General features: G+C 35.3%; 2 protein-coding genes across 7 annotated transcripts in view; both read left to right on the top strand.

Annotated features, from left to right (window-relative positions):
• LOC107653613 (beta-1,3-N-acetylglucosaminyltransferase manic fringe) overlaps positions 1 to 7,363 on the top strand; it is a 14,299-nt gene extending 6,936 nt beyond the window's left edge. The window contains exons 2-8 of the mRNA XM_016440364.1: positions 556 to 601; positions 683 to 785; positions 1,015 to 1,168; positions 3,938 to 4,023; positions 4,446 to 4,611; positions 6,188 to 6,273; positions 6,978 to 7,363. Coding sequence (XP_016295850.1) covers positions 556 to 601; positions 683 to 785; positions 1,015 to 1,168; positions 3,938 to 4,023; positions 4,446 to 4,611; positions 6,188 to 6,273; positions 6,978 to 7,074 — 738 coding nt within the window. The 3' untranslated portion in view covers positions 7,075 to 7,363. The remainder of the gene's footprint in view (positions 1 to 555; positions 602 to 682; positions 786 to 1,014; positions 1,169 to 3,937; positions 4,024 to 4,445; positions 4,612 to 6,187; positions 6,274 to 6,977) is intronic.
• Positions 7,364 to 7,799: 436 nt separating this feature from the next.
• LOC107653611 (protein phosphatase 1 regulatory subunit 29-like) overlaps positions 7,800 to 15,686 on the top strand; it is a 136,015-nt gene continuing 128,128 nt past the window's right edge. For 2 of the 6 annotated variants that reach the window (XR_001630246.1, XM_016440360.1), the window contains exon 1: positions 7,800 to 7,912. The gene's annotated coding sequence lies outside the window, so the exon portion shown is untranslated. Of the gene's footprint in view, positions 7,913 to 8,880; positions 8,932 to 9,980; positions 10,148 to 10,227; positions 10,529 to 15,686 lie in introns of those variants that run through there. The other 4 variants (XR_001630243.1, XR_001630244.1, XR_001630245.1 and 1 more) reach the window with 4 other exon arrangements.

Below are 15,686 nucleotides of genomic sequence, written 5' to 3'. Positions count from 1 at the left end.
CCAAAAAAATGTTGTTCAAAAAATAAAATAAATAAATAAAAAATAAAATATAAAGAAAAATAAATCCAAATAAATCATTGCCATAAATACAATTCCTCACAACAAAAATGTGTTGACTGCATTGTCATTGTTTACTTTTAATTTTAATGTTAATTTAATGTTCATTTGGGCTATTTTAAGTGGCTTCAAACACACCTCATACATACAATAATTTACATAAATATTTTTATAATATTTTTGTTTGATAATGTTTCAAATTTTTTTGCCAACACAGTTATCTGAGCGGTAGTTTTTTAGACTCCTTCACACAAAAACACAAACAGCATTTGTGTCGCCCCACCTTGAGACAACATTGGTAATTACAAGTCAGACTTCTAATGGCTGGGAACACAGATGTTCTGAGGCCTCCTGGTGCACCAGCTGTTGTCTCACAGCAGTGCATGATGGGAGTTTGGATGTTACTTGTCCTCATAAGACCACCAGGCTAGTATTACACCATTTCAGAATTAATATGCAGGGTTGCCTCATGAATTTGTGTTTGTTTCACTTTTACAGACTTACATCTTCACAGACAGTCCAGATGAAGACGTTTCCTCTGAAGGTAGATCATCGTTCTTCTGCAGGACTGATCTGAGCTTATGAATCTTTGCCCTTCACTCACTACATGTGTCTTTGCTCACAGGATTTAACATCGTCGTCACAGACTGCCCGCCGGAGCACAGTCATCAAGCTTTATCCTGCAAGATGGCTGCCGAGTACGACCACTTCATGGCCTCTGACAAAAAGTGAGTCGGCCAATAACACAATGTGACCTTATGGTGCGATTCATTTTGATGTCTACATGGCTGGCAGCCACAGATTTTCTCTTTTCTAATAGTATGTATTGGTATGTGTACTTTTTATGTACTTTTTATTTTATTTTACAAATCCAGAGCCTACAATAACCTGCTTTAATATTGATATTTACTTAACATTTAATCTATATATATATATTGTGATATTTTTTTGCCACAGGTGGTTGTGTCATGTTGATGATGATAACTACGTGAACCCTGGAGCCCTTCTATCTCTCCTGGAGGCCTTCCCAGCGGACAGCGACATCTATGTGGGCAAACCAAGCCTGGATCGGCCAATGAGAGCCCAGGAGATGCTGGAAGGAAATAAGACGGTCAGTTGTTGTATTGATATGTTTGTTTTTGTTTTTTACCAACAGCCTTTACCAACATTTTTCTGCCATGAACTTGTAGCAAAAAAGCATTTTCCTTCAGGGATCAATCAGTGATTAGAGCTTTATTTCTTATTGATCTGGACAGTTCTCTCTGGTCTTTTAATGTATAGCCGGAGAGAAAAACTGTCAGTATTGACGGGGGAATTAATCCAATTATGTACAGTGTGTGATGGCAGTCATGTTGAGTGTGTGTGTTTGTAGTCATGCTGTCCCTCAGTAGTGTGTGTTTGTGTGAGGTCTGCAGGAACAGACAAGCCATTCAGTTCGGGTTTCCTCATCCTTTCTCTCTCTGTGTTTCTCTGCTCTACTGATCTCTTGGGTCACAGAGGCACCTGGGTAATAAAAATGAAACCTGTCTTTCATTTCTGCCGCCCTGCTGGACTCTACTTCTGTTCACTGGAATGAAAGAAGAAGAAAGAAAAAGCGGATTAGTTATACCCACCATACCCATTTCTTTAGTCCTTTAGTTCCTTGTTGTTCCTGTATTTGCATGGAATTTTATATATTTGTTTGATGATTAGGACACAAAACCTGCCAAAAACAATATGTCTGCTTCATATTTGTCCACAAGATCATAAGAAAAAAAACAAGAAAAAAAAACAAGAAATAGTAAAAAAATATATATATATTTTGATGCAATAATTACATTTAAAATAGTGCTTAATTTATTTCATTCAAAATTAATTATTTAAAATAATAATAATTAATTATGAATGGTATGGAGAGGTTACGTTAATTTAAAGTATTTTTTTAAAGTATCTTTAATACATCTATGAAGTATATGTTTATATAAAATGTGTACCTTTTATGAATAATACTTTAAAAATAAATTACAAAATATATATTAATACATACAAAATATATGTTCATGTAGATAATATTTATGTTCATGTAGAATGTTTACATTTGATATATAATATAATAATATATATAATATTTATGTTTTTTATTTGATGATTACATATTTATATAACATGTTTGCATTATAAATAACATTTTTCAATATTTTTAAATGAAATATTTTAATACATTTTGAGTATGTCTATATAAAATGTTTATACATTTTATTTAAAATATTTATAATGCTTATATTTTATTTTAAATGTTTTTTCCTACACTTTCTGCCTGCTACTTTTTTATTTAAATTATTTTGAACAATTAATATATATATATATATATATATATATATTTCTATACATATATAATATATTTGTATTTTATTTTTAATGTTTTAATTGAAAAAAGTTCTTTAAAAATGTATGCTTTTTTTTCTTTTTAGTTGTGCTGTCTCTCTACAGACCCATTTTGCCTGCTTCCTTTGCTTTGTTCTTCAGTATTTTCCTCTGTATATAACACTGCTTTTTCTCAGTCGGACACTCAAAGCCCCGTTGAATCTAAACTGCTCTTTCGTTCTGGTGAACACAACCTGATCCGTCCTATCTGCCTCTCTGTGTGTCCTCTGTGTTTTTAATGTCCACATTTATACATCTGGCTGGACAGGCCACAGCTCCCTACAGGGGAGAAATACAGTCGAAAGGATGAGAGGACAGAAAAGGGCTGTGTGTTACCTTGAGGGCAATGGCCACACAGAGGAATGAAGGGAGGGATAAACGGATGGGGGGATGAGTAGCTGGACATGGTCAGATTTATGCACCTGTTGCTTATGATGCTCCACGGAATCCCAGAGGAAAACAAACCTGTTTAGACTTTCAGGAAAGCCAAGAAATGAAGAGCAGACATGCACTGAGACCTTACAGAGGGAGAGAAGGTTTAAAGAAGTGAAAATTTGAATTGAAGGAAGTAGAATTTTTTATTTTTTTTTGCATTAGTAGTGGGTACTCTTTTTATGTTACATTACGCCAGTGGGTGGCGACAAATGTCTGTCTGTGATTAAGTAAATTAATTATTTATTCAGTTGATTCTTTCGAAAGCACAGATTCACTCAGGAATGAAAAAAACAACAACTTTATAAGTGAATAATTGAATCATTCATGATTAAAATGCTGAATCATTAAGGAACCAAACAGTAATCATTTATATGAATCATTTATTCATCAGATTCGTTCAAAATCGCTGAATCATGCAGGAACAAAAGAAGTGACCATTTTTTATGAATGAGCCAATGAATCATTAATTCAATCGATTCATTCATAAACACTAAATCATTCAGGAACAAAACAAGTGACAAGTGAAGTCAATGAATCATTCACTTTACATTATGTATACTAATATTATAAAGTAATATTATATATAGTTCAAATATATGAAATTATATAATTACGGTACATAATATAATATAATTTTCCCATATAATTTGTTTTTGTTTCAAATGTATGAAATGTTAGAATTGTATATAATGTATTTTTACCCTTTGCACAAAGGTTTCTGAGGAACCTGCTTTGAGGTTCATCTGCAAGACTTTTTGCTTAAATACCTTCTTTAGGCGAGGCTTTTACTCAAAACCTCAGCGAGTCTCCACATGTTCTGCTGTACAACCATCACACACTGACCGATTGCATCACTAGAGCTTCAGATTGTTTTAGAGAATTGATTCTTTAATCATAAGGAACTGTAGCAATCAAATATGAAAATGTGAGATATTTTTTTGAAATTTTCATGTATGTGCAAAATTTTGTGTGCCATATAGAGCCACATCCTAAGGCTGATGTGGAAGCTGACTGGTTGACTTTTTCCTCTGTTTTGTTTCAGAGGGACGTCCATTTCTGGTTTGCTACAGGAGGGGCTGGTTTCTGTTTGAGCAGGAAGCTGGCAGAGAAGATGGCACCCTGGGCAAGGTGAGGCCTGATTCAGCGTGTGTGTTTGACTTTGGTTCTGAAGCCATTTCATGCATATGTTGGTACTTGTGCTTTGATCACAAAAGGTACCTCAATTGTTTCTCCAAGACAGCAATTGCTGCGTCTCATTTCGGAGGCTGTGTCCTCCAGAGGTCACATTTGTAGGTTGCATACGTCATCAAGGATGTCTTATTTAAGAAAAGTAACCGTAATAAAATTGACTTTTATTCCTTGTGAGGTGTAAAATACTGTCATTTCTTGTATATTTTGCAATTTAATGGGTAATTTTCTTAAATGAGACTGACCAGATTATGTACACAGCCTTCAAATGCAACCTCCGGAGAGCATAGCCTCCAAAATGAGATGCAGCTAATGAGTATAAACTGAGATTATATGTGTTATTTGGATGTCTCTATTTGCAGTGGTCCCAGGTTCGAGCAGACCTCTGCTGTAATCATGTTACCTGATGACTGTACAGTGGGCTTTATAGTTGAGAGGCGTCTGGGAATCTCAATGGTCCATAGCAACATGTTCCACTCTCATCTGGAAAACCTACTTCTTCTTGTCCCTAGCGATATCCCAAAACAGGTGATATTTTTTAGTGGTGGCTGTTAGTATTGCTTATTTAAGAAATAAAGAAATGGTATGGAAATTAATGATAGCATTCTTTTGAATTTTGACAAAAGTATCTTTTGACTTAGACTAGTAAGCAACCTCCTATAATACTTTAGCAACCACTCAGGTAAGCATTCACAACACCTTAGCATACAGCAACTTTACCACAGCTTGAATCATGCTAATTGTTGAAAAGAAGTGATCAGAAGTATTTTCAGAAGCAATCACTTAGACTACCCTAGCATCCACCTAGCAAAATGCTAACAATCTCTCAGGCAAGCATACACAACAACTTAGCATATTTAGCAACTTTAACACTTTTCCACGGTATGCTACAAATTGGATATTAGCATTTTAGCTCAAAGAACTGGAAACTAGATGTAAATATGTTTAGCTTAAAAATTTGAATGTTAATATTTAAACTCAAAGAACTGGGCACTGAAATTTTATCTTAAAGAACTGCAGGCTAATATTTTATGTCAGAGTACTGGATGCTAATATTTTACCTCAAAGAACGGAAGGCTAATATTTCACTTCCAAAAACTGGATGCTAATATTTTACCTCAAAGAACGGAAGGCTAATATTTCACTTCCAAAAACTGGATGCTAATATTTTACATCAAAGTACTGGATGCTAATATCTTACCTCAAAGAACTGAAGGCTAATATTTCACCTCAAAGAATTTGATGCTAATATATTACCATAAAGTCTAGATGCTTATATTTTACCAAAAAGAACCTGAATGTTAATATTTTACCACAAAGGACTGGATGCTAATATTTGACCTCAAAGAGCTGAAGGCTAATATTTCACTTTAAAGAATTGGATGCTAATATTTTAACAAAAAGAACTAGATGCTAATATGTGACCCTGGACCACAAAACCAGTCTTAAGTCGCTGGGGTATAATTTTTGGCAATAGCCAAAAAAACATTGTATGGGTCAAAATGATCGATTTTTCTTTTATACCAAAAATTATTAGGATATTAAGTAAAGATCATGTTCCATTAAGATATTTGGTAAAATTCTTACCATATATCAAAACTTAATTTTTGATTAGTAATATGCATAGCTAAGAACTTCACTTGGATAACTTTAAAGGTGATTTTCTCAGTATTTTGATGTTTTTGCACCCTCAGATTCCAGATTTTCAAATAGTTGTATCTCGGCCAAATGTTGTCCTATCCTAACTAACCATACATCAATGGAAAGCGTATTTATTCAGCTTTCAGATGATGTATACATCTCAATTTAAAGAAATGGACCCTTTTGTGGTCCAGGGTCACATATTTTACCTCAAAGAACAGAAGGCTAATATTTTACCTCAGAGAACTGGATGCTAATATTTTAACAAAAAGATGTAGTCTAGATGCTAATATTTTACCTCAAAGAACAGAAGGCTAATATTTTACCTCAGAGGACTGGATGCTAATAGACAAAACACATTTTGGGCCAAAATGAGATTGTTAGTTAAAATCAGACTACTTATTCAATTCTAACAGCATGCCATCTGTTCTTCTTGTTTGTTTCTCTACCCCTAACCCTGAAGGTGACTCTCAGCTATGGATGGTTTGAGAATAAAATGAACAGTGTTGAGCTAAAAGGAGTTTTTACCAAAGATGAAGATCCGTCCAGGTTAGTCATGCACACACCTTCACACACCCACAGGCCCTGTGGATACAGATTTGTTATTTGTGACTAAAAGATGACGCATACTGCCGCTAACTCCACTTTCCTTTATTCATTCAAGACAAATGATCAGATAAAGTAAAGTTTAAGTAGATATAACCACTTTAACTGATGTAAAAGCATGTTATCCTTCTACTAAAGTTCCTGAAATTTAATTTCATGCTAATATTTGTATGTTTATCTGTAAAATATGCTTACCACAGTGAGTGTGATATCTTCTCACACATCTTTCTGCCTGTGTTAGCATTAAACATCCAAGCTTTTTCTGTTGTCACCACAAATCCATGCTTACACACTTCGTGAGCAGACATCTCTTACGGGCAGTTTAAAAGCACTTCCTCATATTAATCGGCTTAATCTGAATAAATTTGTCTCTATGAATTACCAAACTCTTCACAGGCTAAAAGGCTTTGTGTTTTCCTCGAGATAACGCATACTTGTTTTTGAGACCCAGTAAAGTTCGGTTCCTGCTTAAGATTTCTCAAATTCCTGCTGAAACTTTAACCATGGCTTGAACCCAAAGTCATAAGACAAACTAATCCTTTTCTTCTTTTAAAGCATTTTTTAATATACGACTTTTAAAACTCATCATATAGTGTGAATATAATGCATTTAAGATGTTTTTAGCTAATGTTGTTTTGTTTTTTCAGGTTCAGGACAGTCCATTGTCTTCTGTACCCTACAACAAGTTGGTGCCCTGTAGCCCTCAAAAGCGCCTTGTCATGGAATCAACATGTTCTCCCATGATGCAGTGGGCTAAATGGACAATAATCATGTATGATGTGAGAATTTCAATGCATAAGTGTCCTTATAAGACATTTGTGTGATAAGGAGCCAACAAAAGCCGAAAGCACTGCATGTTGGTCAAATGAGGAAACTGAGAAACCTCAACATTTAACTGAGCCATTATTGTTATTGAAATTGGAAGTGTAACTTCTGTCTACACGCTGCACATTTTGGTTATTATATGATCATTTGATTCCTTGAATTCTAAATATATTTGTGATTATTAAATAACAAAATAACACATCTCTGTCAATGCACTGTATATTTGTTTGTAAGTGTAACAATGCTTTAAAATCAGTTCACTTGATGAATTTATTTGTTTTGAAAATAATTAAAATTGAAAGATTTCAAAACAGGGTAATCACGTTTGTTTCTTTCTATTATCACTTGTATTCTTGTATTTGCACTGTATGCATTTTGATTACTGTAATATATTTGTACTGTATGATTTATATGAAGCACTTAAGATGTGTTTTGAAATACATTTTCATACAGTTTTAGATAAATAAAGATTATTTTCCTGTATAATGATTCTGAATGATTTCCTAACTCAAATATATTTATTGTGGTTGTGTGTTTCCTACATTAGACAGATAGGCATAATCATGCACTGGCCCTTTAAGACGGGGCTTTGACAGACAATTGGTACTGTCCTTTTAAGACCACCTGCCAATCAAATTAATCAAGTGGGAGGCGGTCAGTGTTAGCAAACAGAGAGTTTAGTACACCAAACAAGCTAGCACAATTCCAGTGTGATTATACATTACAAGGCCTAAGCGAGCACAACATCTTTCCCTGAGTGAGTTTGATTCTTTGTGTTATGTCTGATGGTGGCTGATTCCCCGTTGAAGTGCTTATGTTTGGGCTGGATGCTGGAGAAGCCAAAACCTTTGAAATATTGGCCTGTATTTGTTTATATGTTGAATTAGTTGAGTTTTTACTTGGCTTGACTTGTTTAGAGTTGAAAGGCCTATTATGTACTTTTGAATGCACTTTTATCATGTGGATGAAAGTTTGGAAAACTGATTTAAGGTTATTTAGCATTTTAATAAGTTCAATATTTGATAACTGATTGAGTGTTTGACTGACTTTTGGAGATTTCATCCATAAATTCAGATTAACTTTCTACCTCAAAGTATTGCAGTATAGCATTAACTGGGTCTTTTATTTGTTTTACAACATAAATTTGGAAAGTTTTCTTTCAGCCCCATAAGTCTTAATGTCCACCTGTGACATTCAGTAGACCAAATCAAACCAACCAGAGAAGAAGATTCGCAATCTCATTTTCTGCCGTCTGCTCACCGCCTGATCTGTATGGCCATAAAAGCAGCTGGAGTTAATAAAAGCTGTCACACGCTCTATTTATCTTGTAGTCGGACACAGGGAGGTTTATAATGCCATGGTACCACAAGAACGGCACGCTTTTAAATGCCCTTTTAAATTGATTATTGTATCTATTATATTACATTATATATATAATGTGTATATATAAGTGTCACAAATATTTTTTTTTCGAAATAGAATAATATATACAATTATAATTATCTATCTATCTCACCATATACGTCTATATACACGTCCCTCTACGCCTGGGGTGTCAAACTCAATTCCTGGAGGGCCGGACGTGTGTTGGAGCAGGGTTGGAACAAAACTCTGCAGGGCTCCGGCCCTCCAGGAATTGAGTTTGACACCCCTGCTCTACGCCAATGGATGAGGGTGATTGTGTAATTATACTTTCGTGCACTGCGTCTGTCTGTTTCCTTTCAGTTTAGCGACTCGGAGTAATGGCTCTGCGCTGACAGGCTTGTATGTGGGCAGGTGGGTTCAATTGGTGCAGCGTTTTGATGTCGTGTGTGTTGGTCAATGAACGCCCTGCAGCTTGATAACAGTATTTATGTGTGTTTTTTTAAACTTGTGTGGACATGCACTGACAGCTTGTGCTCTCGATGCATCTGTCTGTCGCGTTCGTTTGAGGGTGAAACTCAAGGAAACTGTCAAAAGATGTCTGGGCCATAACTGAAGTTTAAAAAAATAATTATTTTGCATAAGGAAAATTTACATAAGAACCAACCATTAACATAATGTAGTCCGATATTATGAAGCACACCTTTCGTTGTAACCCATGCTCTCATTCCCATTAATGTTTATGCATTTTAATAATTTAATAATAATAATAAAATCAAAATAATTTAATGGTTCTAACAGTAAACTTCAATTAGTATCTCATAATTTCCAATAATAATACATTATTATTATTATTATTTAGATGGTAAAGTATGTTTTCAGCATTCATGACGATATAATCCAAATAATTCATTTTCATTTTTCTTTTAAATTTTCTTTTAAATATATTTTTTGCATTTCCATATTTTACAATACTACTACTACTAGTACTACTACTAATAATAACAGCTTATGATTTGGGATGATTTTGATTTTCTTCTTGTCATTCATCCTTGTCTTTATTACTAGTGCTTATGGTACATGACTAGGCTGCTGTTGCCATGACAACTGAAATTTGATGAACATGTTAACATACAGTATCTTGATGATATCTGAGTTTTCAATAATATTTCATAATGTTTCATTGAAGTATCAAGTTTGTCTTAATTTGAAAATCCTTAGGAGAAATATAATTACGTTTATAACAAAGTCCCTGATTTTTGCAGACTTTGATATTTTGACAAATCTGGGCATAGTTTTGTCAAATTTGTCACATTTTTGAGATTCTTCCAAAACTCTAGAAGAGATGCATTAGATTTCTAGGTTCTGTTTCTCAAGAGAAAGTTCCATCTGCTTTGTACGCTGTCTTGGAGAAACAGTTGAGATATTAAAGCTATCGCGTTGGTCATTTGTTGTTCCTATAGATATACTTGCTTTAAAAAGCCTGGTATCTCGTTCTGAGGCTGGATGCATTGAAAGCACCTTAGCAATGCCACAGTTCACATGGACAAGCTGTGTGGTGCTGCAACTCTTGGGAATCAATAGCCATCGTGCCATGAACCCCAGCAGCTTCCTACAAAAAAATCAATAGGTAAATAAATACAATCTCAATTAATACACAAGCTCTCGCAGCAGGTGTCTCACTGAAAGAATTTTCTCCTTTTTTCTGAGGGGCCGTTTGTGGCTTAGCAGCCATCAGTTGATGTTGATAATGGAAGGGGCAGAGAGAGGCAGAGTAGAGGGCTCACTCTGAGAGCCCGCTGAGGGTTCATCTCCATGGAACCGCCCTCCTCTCAACGGCAGAGACACGCACTGACTTCTAACCAGACCTTTCTATGAGAGTGCAAGAAAACCATCGGCTCACTGTGTTCCTGTTTACAACCAGCTAATGTTGAACTTTTAAAGTATTTTTTTGCAAAAAAAAGCATACCTTAAAAATCTGCACATCCTAAGGACATTTGTGCTGGGTTTAGGTGAGTCTTTCATGTGACTTTGTGATGTGTTTAGTTTTTCCATTAACAGAAAAAAAGTTAATAAAAAAAATGTACAAATTAAATATGAAATAAAATGAGTTTTATGTTCATAATATTTAAAAATTAAGATGTATATTTATGTATATATTTTAATGTATATTTAATTTATAAATAATATTTTCCCAGTTAAGTAATGAAAAACAAATTGAATTTATAGATTTTGTTGATTTTGATATATAAAAATGATATAACTTAAATGTGAAATAAAATGGGTTATTATCATTTATATAATTTATAATATCCTTTATTACATGTATTTTTATTTAGTTTATAAATATTTAAATTCATACTAAATGTATAAAATATATTTTAATTTTAGATTTTTAATGAATGAAAAATAAATTGAATTATTATAAATATTATTTAAATATTAAAAGAGAATGAATTATTTCTTATATATAAAATATAATTTATTGCATGTATTTAATTTATAAATATTTTGATTCATATTTCATTTATAAATTCTTTTTAGGTTTAGCTTTTTAATTAATGAAAAATTTAAATGGAATTAAATTGAATATTTTCTTTGTATTTAATTTATAAATATTGTTTAAATTCATATTTAATTTGTATTTTTTTTGTAGGTTTAATGTAAAATAAAATGAAAATCAATTAAGCAATAACACAAGAAAATTGTGTTAACATGAAGTTGTGAAATTATCCTTTGTCTTGATGCCAAAACCATTAGATATGCGCACATTGCACCTCATTAGTGAAACATGCTAAATGGATTTCGGTGTAATTAATAAAACTAATTTTGTGTAAATTGTCACTAAATGTAATTGGGACAATTTACAACCAATTTATGCGAATTTGTTCTGCTCGTGTTTAATAGATGAGGCCCAATAAATAAAATGACTGCAGATCATCGGTGTAAAACCTAGATATCAAATTATTCTTTAACTCATTAATGACATTTTCTTGATTTAAAGTACACTATGTAAGATGTTTACATGACTTGTTTGTTTATTAAGCCGAATCAGTGTGAGATTGTGCGTAATGACTCTTGACTGGCTACTTAATGATTGCATGTTCAATCAAAAGTAACATGACCCAAAAACCTGATCTGTGTAAAAGTGCAGCTGAATGTATAACCCTCCACTGAGACTTTGTCGCGCATTTCTCAAAGGAAAGCTCACATTGGGACCTTGACATAAAAACCTGACCATATTGCCTCTATAAACCCATCCAAATGCTTTTTATGCTCTTCTAGAGAACAGAATAGCTCCTGTTCTGATAGCCCTCCACAGATATAGAAAGTGCAGGACTGCCAATCACCTTCACTCTGAAACTCTTTTTTTAGTTGCCTGAAATGGGACTTTTTCTGTTTTCTCAAGCCAGACGGAAGAAGCAGAGGTGATTTCTTCAGCACTGACTCTCTAACCCTTGTTTCAATTAATTCGGGACCAAACGTGTTGTAGAAGAAGTCCTCCGAACAGGAAATCTTAGGCAGTTCCTTGCCTAGGAAAAAAAAAATACAACGACCAAAAGGGCTAATTTTTGGCATGGACATCATCACACAAACAAATGGCTGACAGAGTGTATGTTCTTCTGTCTCTTCAAGAAGACTCACAATGACTCAGTTCATGTCGGGCTGTCTTTTTCCGTGTCCCTGTCCCCGTAGGGTCAATTCTGTGATTTAGACCTGTAGCTCAGGATTTGACCCTCACACATTAACTTGCATGTTAAAGGGTTAGTGCCACTCAGCGGGTGTTGCATGCATCCGTCCAAAAGCAATTAAATAAAATGCGCCCATCCATTAAAAAAAGTGTCTCACATGGCTCCGGGGGGTGAACAAAGGCCTCCTGTAGCGAATCGATGCGTTTTTGTAAGAAAAATATCCGGGCGGATGACGTATGAGGTCAGTGCTGCGCATGCGCTGCTCAGAAGTGACGCACGCGGAAGCGCAGGGGAGAGATCAAAACAAAACAACGGTCACTAATTAGAAGTACAAAACGAGGATTTGTAAAGAAGAATGTCGGAGGATTTCGATATAAGCCAAGAGGAGACTGGTTTTCCTTTGCTAAAGTAAGGAAACTTTGCTTCCTTTGCTCCTGTTAACAAAGGACGCAATTTCCCAGAGTGCCCAGAATTGTAAATGTAACTAGTGAACCTTTAACACTATCAGGAGTAAAGCAGTGTTGCACAGCTAGATGATTTTTTAGCTATTTGGTAGCCATTCATTTTTGTCATTGTAGAGACTAATAGTGAAAGTTGAATTGCAGAATTGCAACTAAAGAAGATGAGGCTGAGGGGGGAAAGGAGGGAGGGAAGCTGTTTAGGTGAATTTCAGGAAGGGAGAATTCCCAGACAGATGGTGAGAGTGGAGGAAGGGGAGATCCCATCATCATAAAACAAAACAGTAAGTCACTCACAGTATGGAGCTTGCGGTACCTCTCCTAACCACCAGGGTGCAGCACATCATCATTGAAAATGTAATGATTACATTAAAATCCAAGTATTTGTTAAAAATGGAACAATATGTAGATGGATTTCAATTGCAGGAGAAGCCAAACTAGGCCACTTGGAACGTACAATCAGAAAGAGGATCCACATCTGAAGTCCTTGCTTCCCGCTAATGGACCATGACACTAAAAGTAATGTTTACAGACCTGTCAGTAGCGTTTTGCTTAAGTGTCAGGAATCTGCTCTTTGCTTTCGGCCTTCTTCTGGAAAATGTGACGGCTCGATTCAAAGGTACGTTTGGGATGGCCGGTTAGCACACTGTAATTCCCTTAGTTGACAAAGCTTTTAACCTCGATGACCGGCTGACATAAACATCAGTAAGAAATCTGACCTCCAACACATTGAATCACCATCAGCACCTCGTTCCCCAGGTGTGACATCACCATATCTGTCAAAACACATGCTGCTTGAGATGGATGGCCCTCGTGTGGATGAAAGTAAGACACTTAAAGAGACATGAAACAGCATTTGTAGGCCATTTTACTGCTGTAAATGGAGATATTTTAAAGCTTTTATACTTCATAGATTGAAAAAACAAACAAAAATAAAACAGGTTTAGTTATAATAATGTGTGGTTAATAATTGTGTATTATAAGAACTGGAGCACATATTTACAAATCGGGTTTAATTCGGGTTCATTTCAATAGGGTTAATTTGGGTTGCATTTCGACTTGTGAAGAAGTGATTGCTTTGGTTTAGGTTAAATTAAAGCTAATGCTAGTATTGCTCTTCTTGTGAAACAGATTGTTCAGAACCGTGTGTGTGCTGCATTATTTGCCATAGCATGTGGTTCATTCTTCAGGGGCCTAGCAGAGCTGTTGTAATGTTTTCTCTCAGATTAGTGTTTTGTGTTAGTATTGCAAATTTAGGCGCAACCATTTGTTAGCATAGCGCTACTTTCCCTGTTGGTCCACCCTGTCAGATCTCGAGTCTGTCTCTCAATTAACAGATAATTTAAGTGTGAAAAAAATATTTACACACTGCTCACAGGCCAATGACTAAGCAGGGATCTGCCCAAGGAGATTTCAAGATGCTGCATTATGAACACTTGACCGTGTTTGTGTTTACACAATATAGTGTTCGTAATGAGTTAATGTGGTAATGTGTGAGTTCTGTGAATCCCTTTCACAGAATAGTTTGGAGGTGAAATTGCCCCTTTCACAAAGACCCGCCCACCTTAGTAACTGTTGCTACGTCTGACAAGCCACACACATCATGTTCTTACGCAGTGAAAAATACATTGCGGAGCAGAGAGGAAACTGACAATGCGCCAACAGACTAGACAGAGCAGGTTACTTTAGGTACGAAACAATGTCTCAGATTTTAAATTTTATTTTATTTTTTTTAAAGAAGTTTAAGCAGCCAATTTGTGGCTCTTTAATGTGTCGTGACAGATCGCTGTAGCACCTCAGTTCAAGCAGCATGCGAACCGATAATCTCTTCCTCTTTACTTGTTATAGCATGAAATAAACATAAATGAACATCAGAAGGTATCTTGTTTCAACTGCAGAAAAACGTCAATACACACCATTTTTCTACTCTCCTGTCTGGTTTGTTTGTCAGAGAAAAAGGGCAGATCTGGCGTTGATTGGTCAGATCGCCTGTCAGTCAAACTCCCTGCGAAGGGTCAATTCTGTCACCTCAATGTTGTTAACAACCTGTATGATGGTGTTGTTTGTTCTGTGGAAAACAGATGCAGATATTCTGTTTATTTCCCCCTAACCCATGACAGTCCATAGTGACCACTGCTAGCAAGTTTTAAAGGCACTAAAAGGACAATTAAAGTAATCCTTGCCACAGCTTTGTGGGGAAAAGAGACATTTACAACATAAAAGTTAAAGCGGTGACATGGAGGACCAACAGGTAACAGGTGCTAAGCAAACCACTAATCTTGGAGAAAACCTTGTGAAAAATTTGTTTTAGACCCCCAAAGATTGATCCATACTCTTTGGCAACTAGTGTTATTAGGTTTTCTTTTAACCACTGGCTTCACAAATTCAGTGATTTAGCTTTAGCTTTATATTAGCATATTAAAATGGAATATAAACTGATCACTGTCATTGCACGACCCCTAGAGGACGCAGTTCGAAGTTCCCATGAAAGGGAACCAGCATCCAGGTTTGAATTGGTGTGAGATTGACTGACTAAATAATGACAATTGTCTTTTTTGGTTTTAACTTCATTTAAAACTGATTTGAGGCCTGCATTTTTAACCCAAATTCCATTGACAACCAGAGACCTAAAAACTAGTTGTATCATACTGTACAGGAACAGCTTCACTTGGCAACCTCTAAATGTTCTAGAAAAGAAGCAACATATAACCGTAAAAGATAAAAATGTGCGCATTAACCTGAATGCCACACACATCCTTTAGGTCTCGGAATCTCTCAGCATAGAATATGGATGAATGTCAAGCTCGTTCATTGCTATTCCAGATCTTTCTTGTTCTTCACCCCAGAATCACCCCATTTCTCGTCCTCTCATGTTGTGAAGATTAATCAAACTTGACATCTCATTTTCCTACTGTGGCTTTTCGCAGAATCTGTTCGGTCGGCTGGAGAGATCGTGAATATTCCAATATACTTCAGAACATCCAAATACTACCTGCATCATCCTCCTCTGATCCGAGCC

Source organism: Sinocyclocheilus anshuiensis, unplaced genomic scaffold (genome assembly GCF_001515605.1).
Source record: "Sinocyclocheilus anshuiensis isolate Anshui unplaced genomic scaffold, SAMN03320099.WGS_v1.1 scaffold1079, whole genome shotgun sequence".
NCBI classification, from domain to species: domain Eukaryota; kingdom Metazoa; phylum Chordata; class Actinopteri; order Cypriniformes; family Cyprinidae; genus Sinocyclocheilus; species Sinocyclocheilus anshuiensis.
The sequence above is the reverse complement of the archived record's forward strand: the minus strand, read 5'-3'. Positions and strand labels throughout refer to the sequence as shown.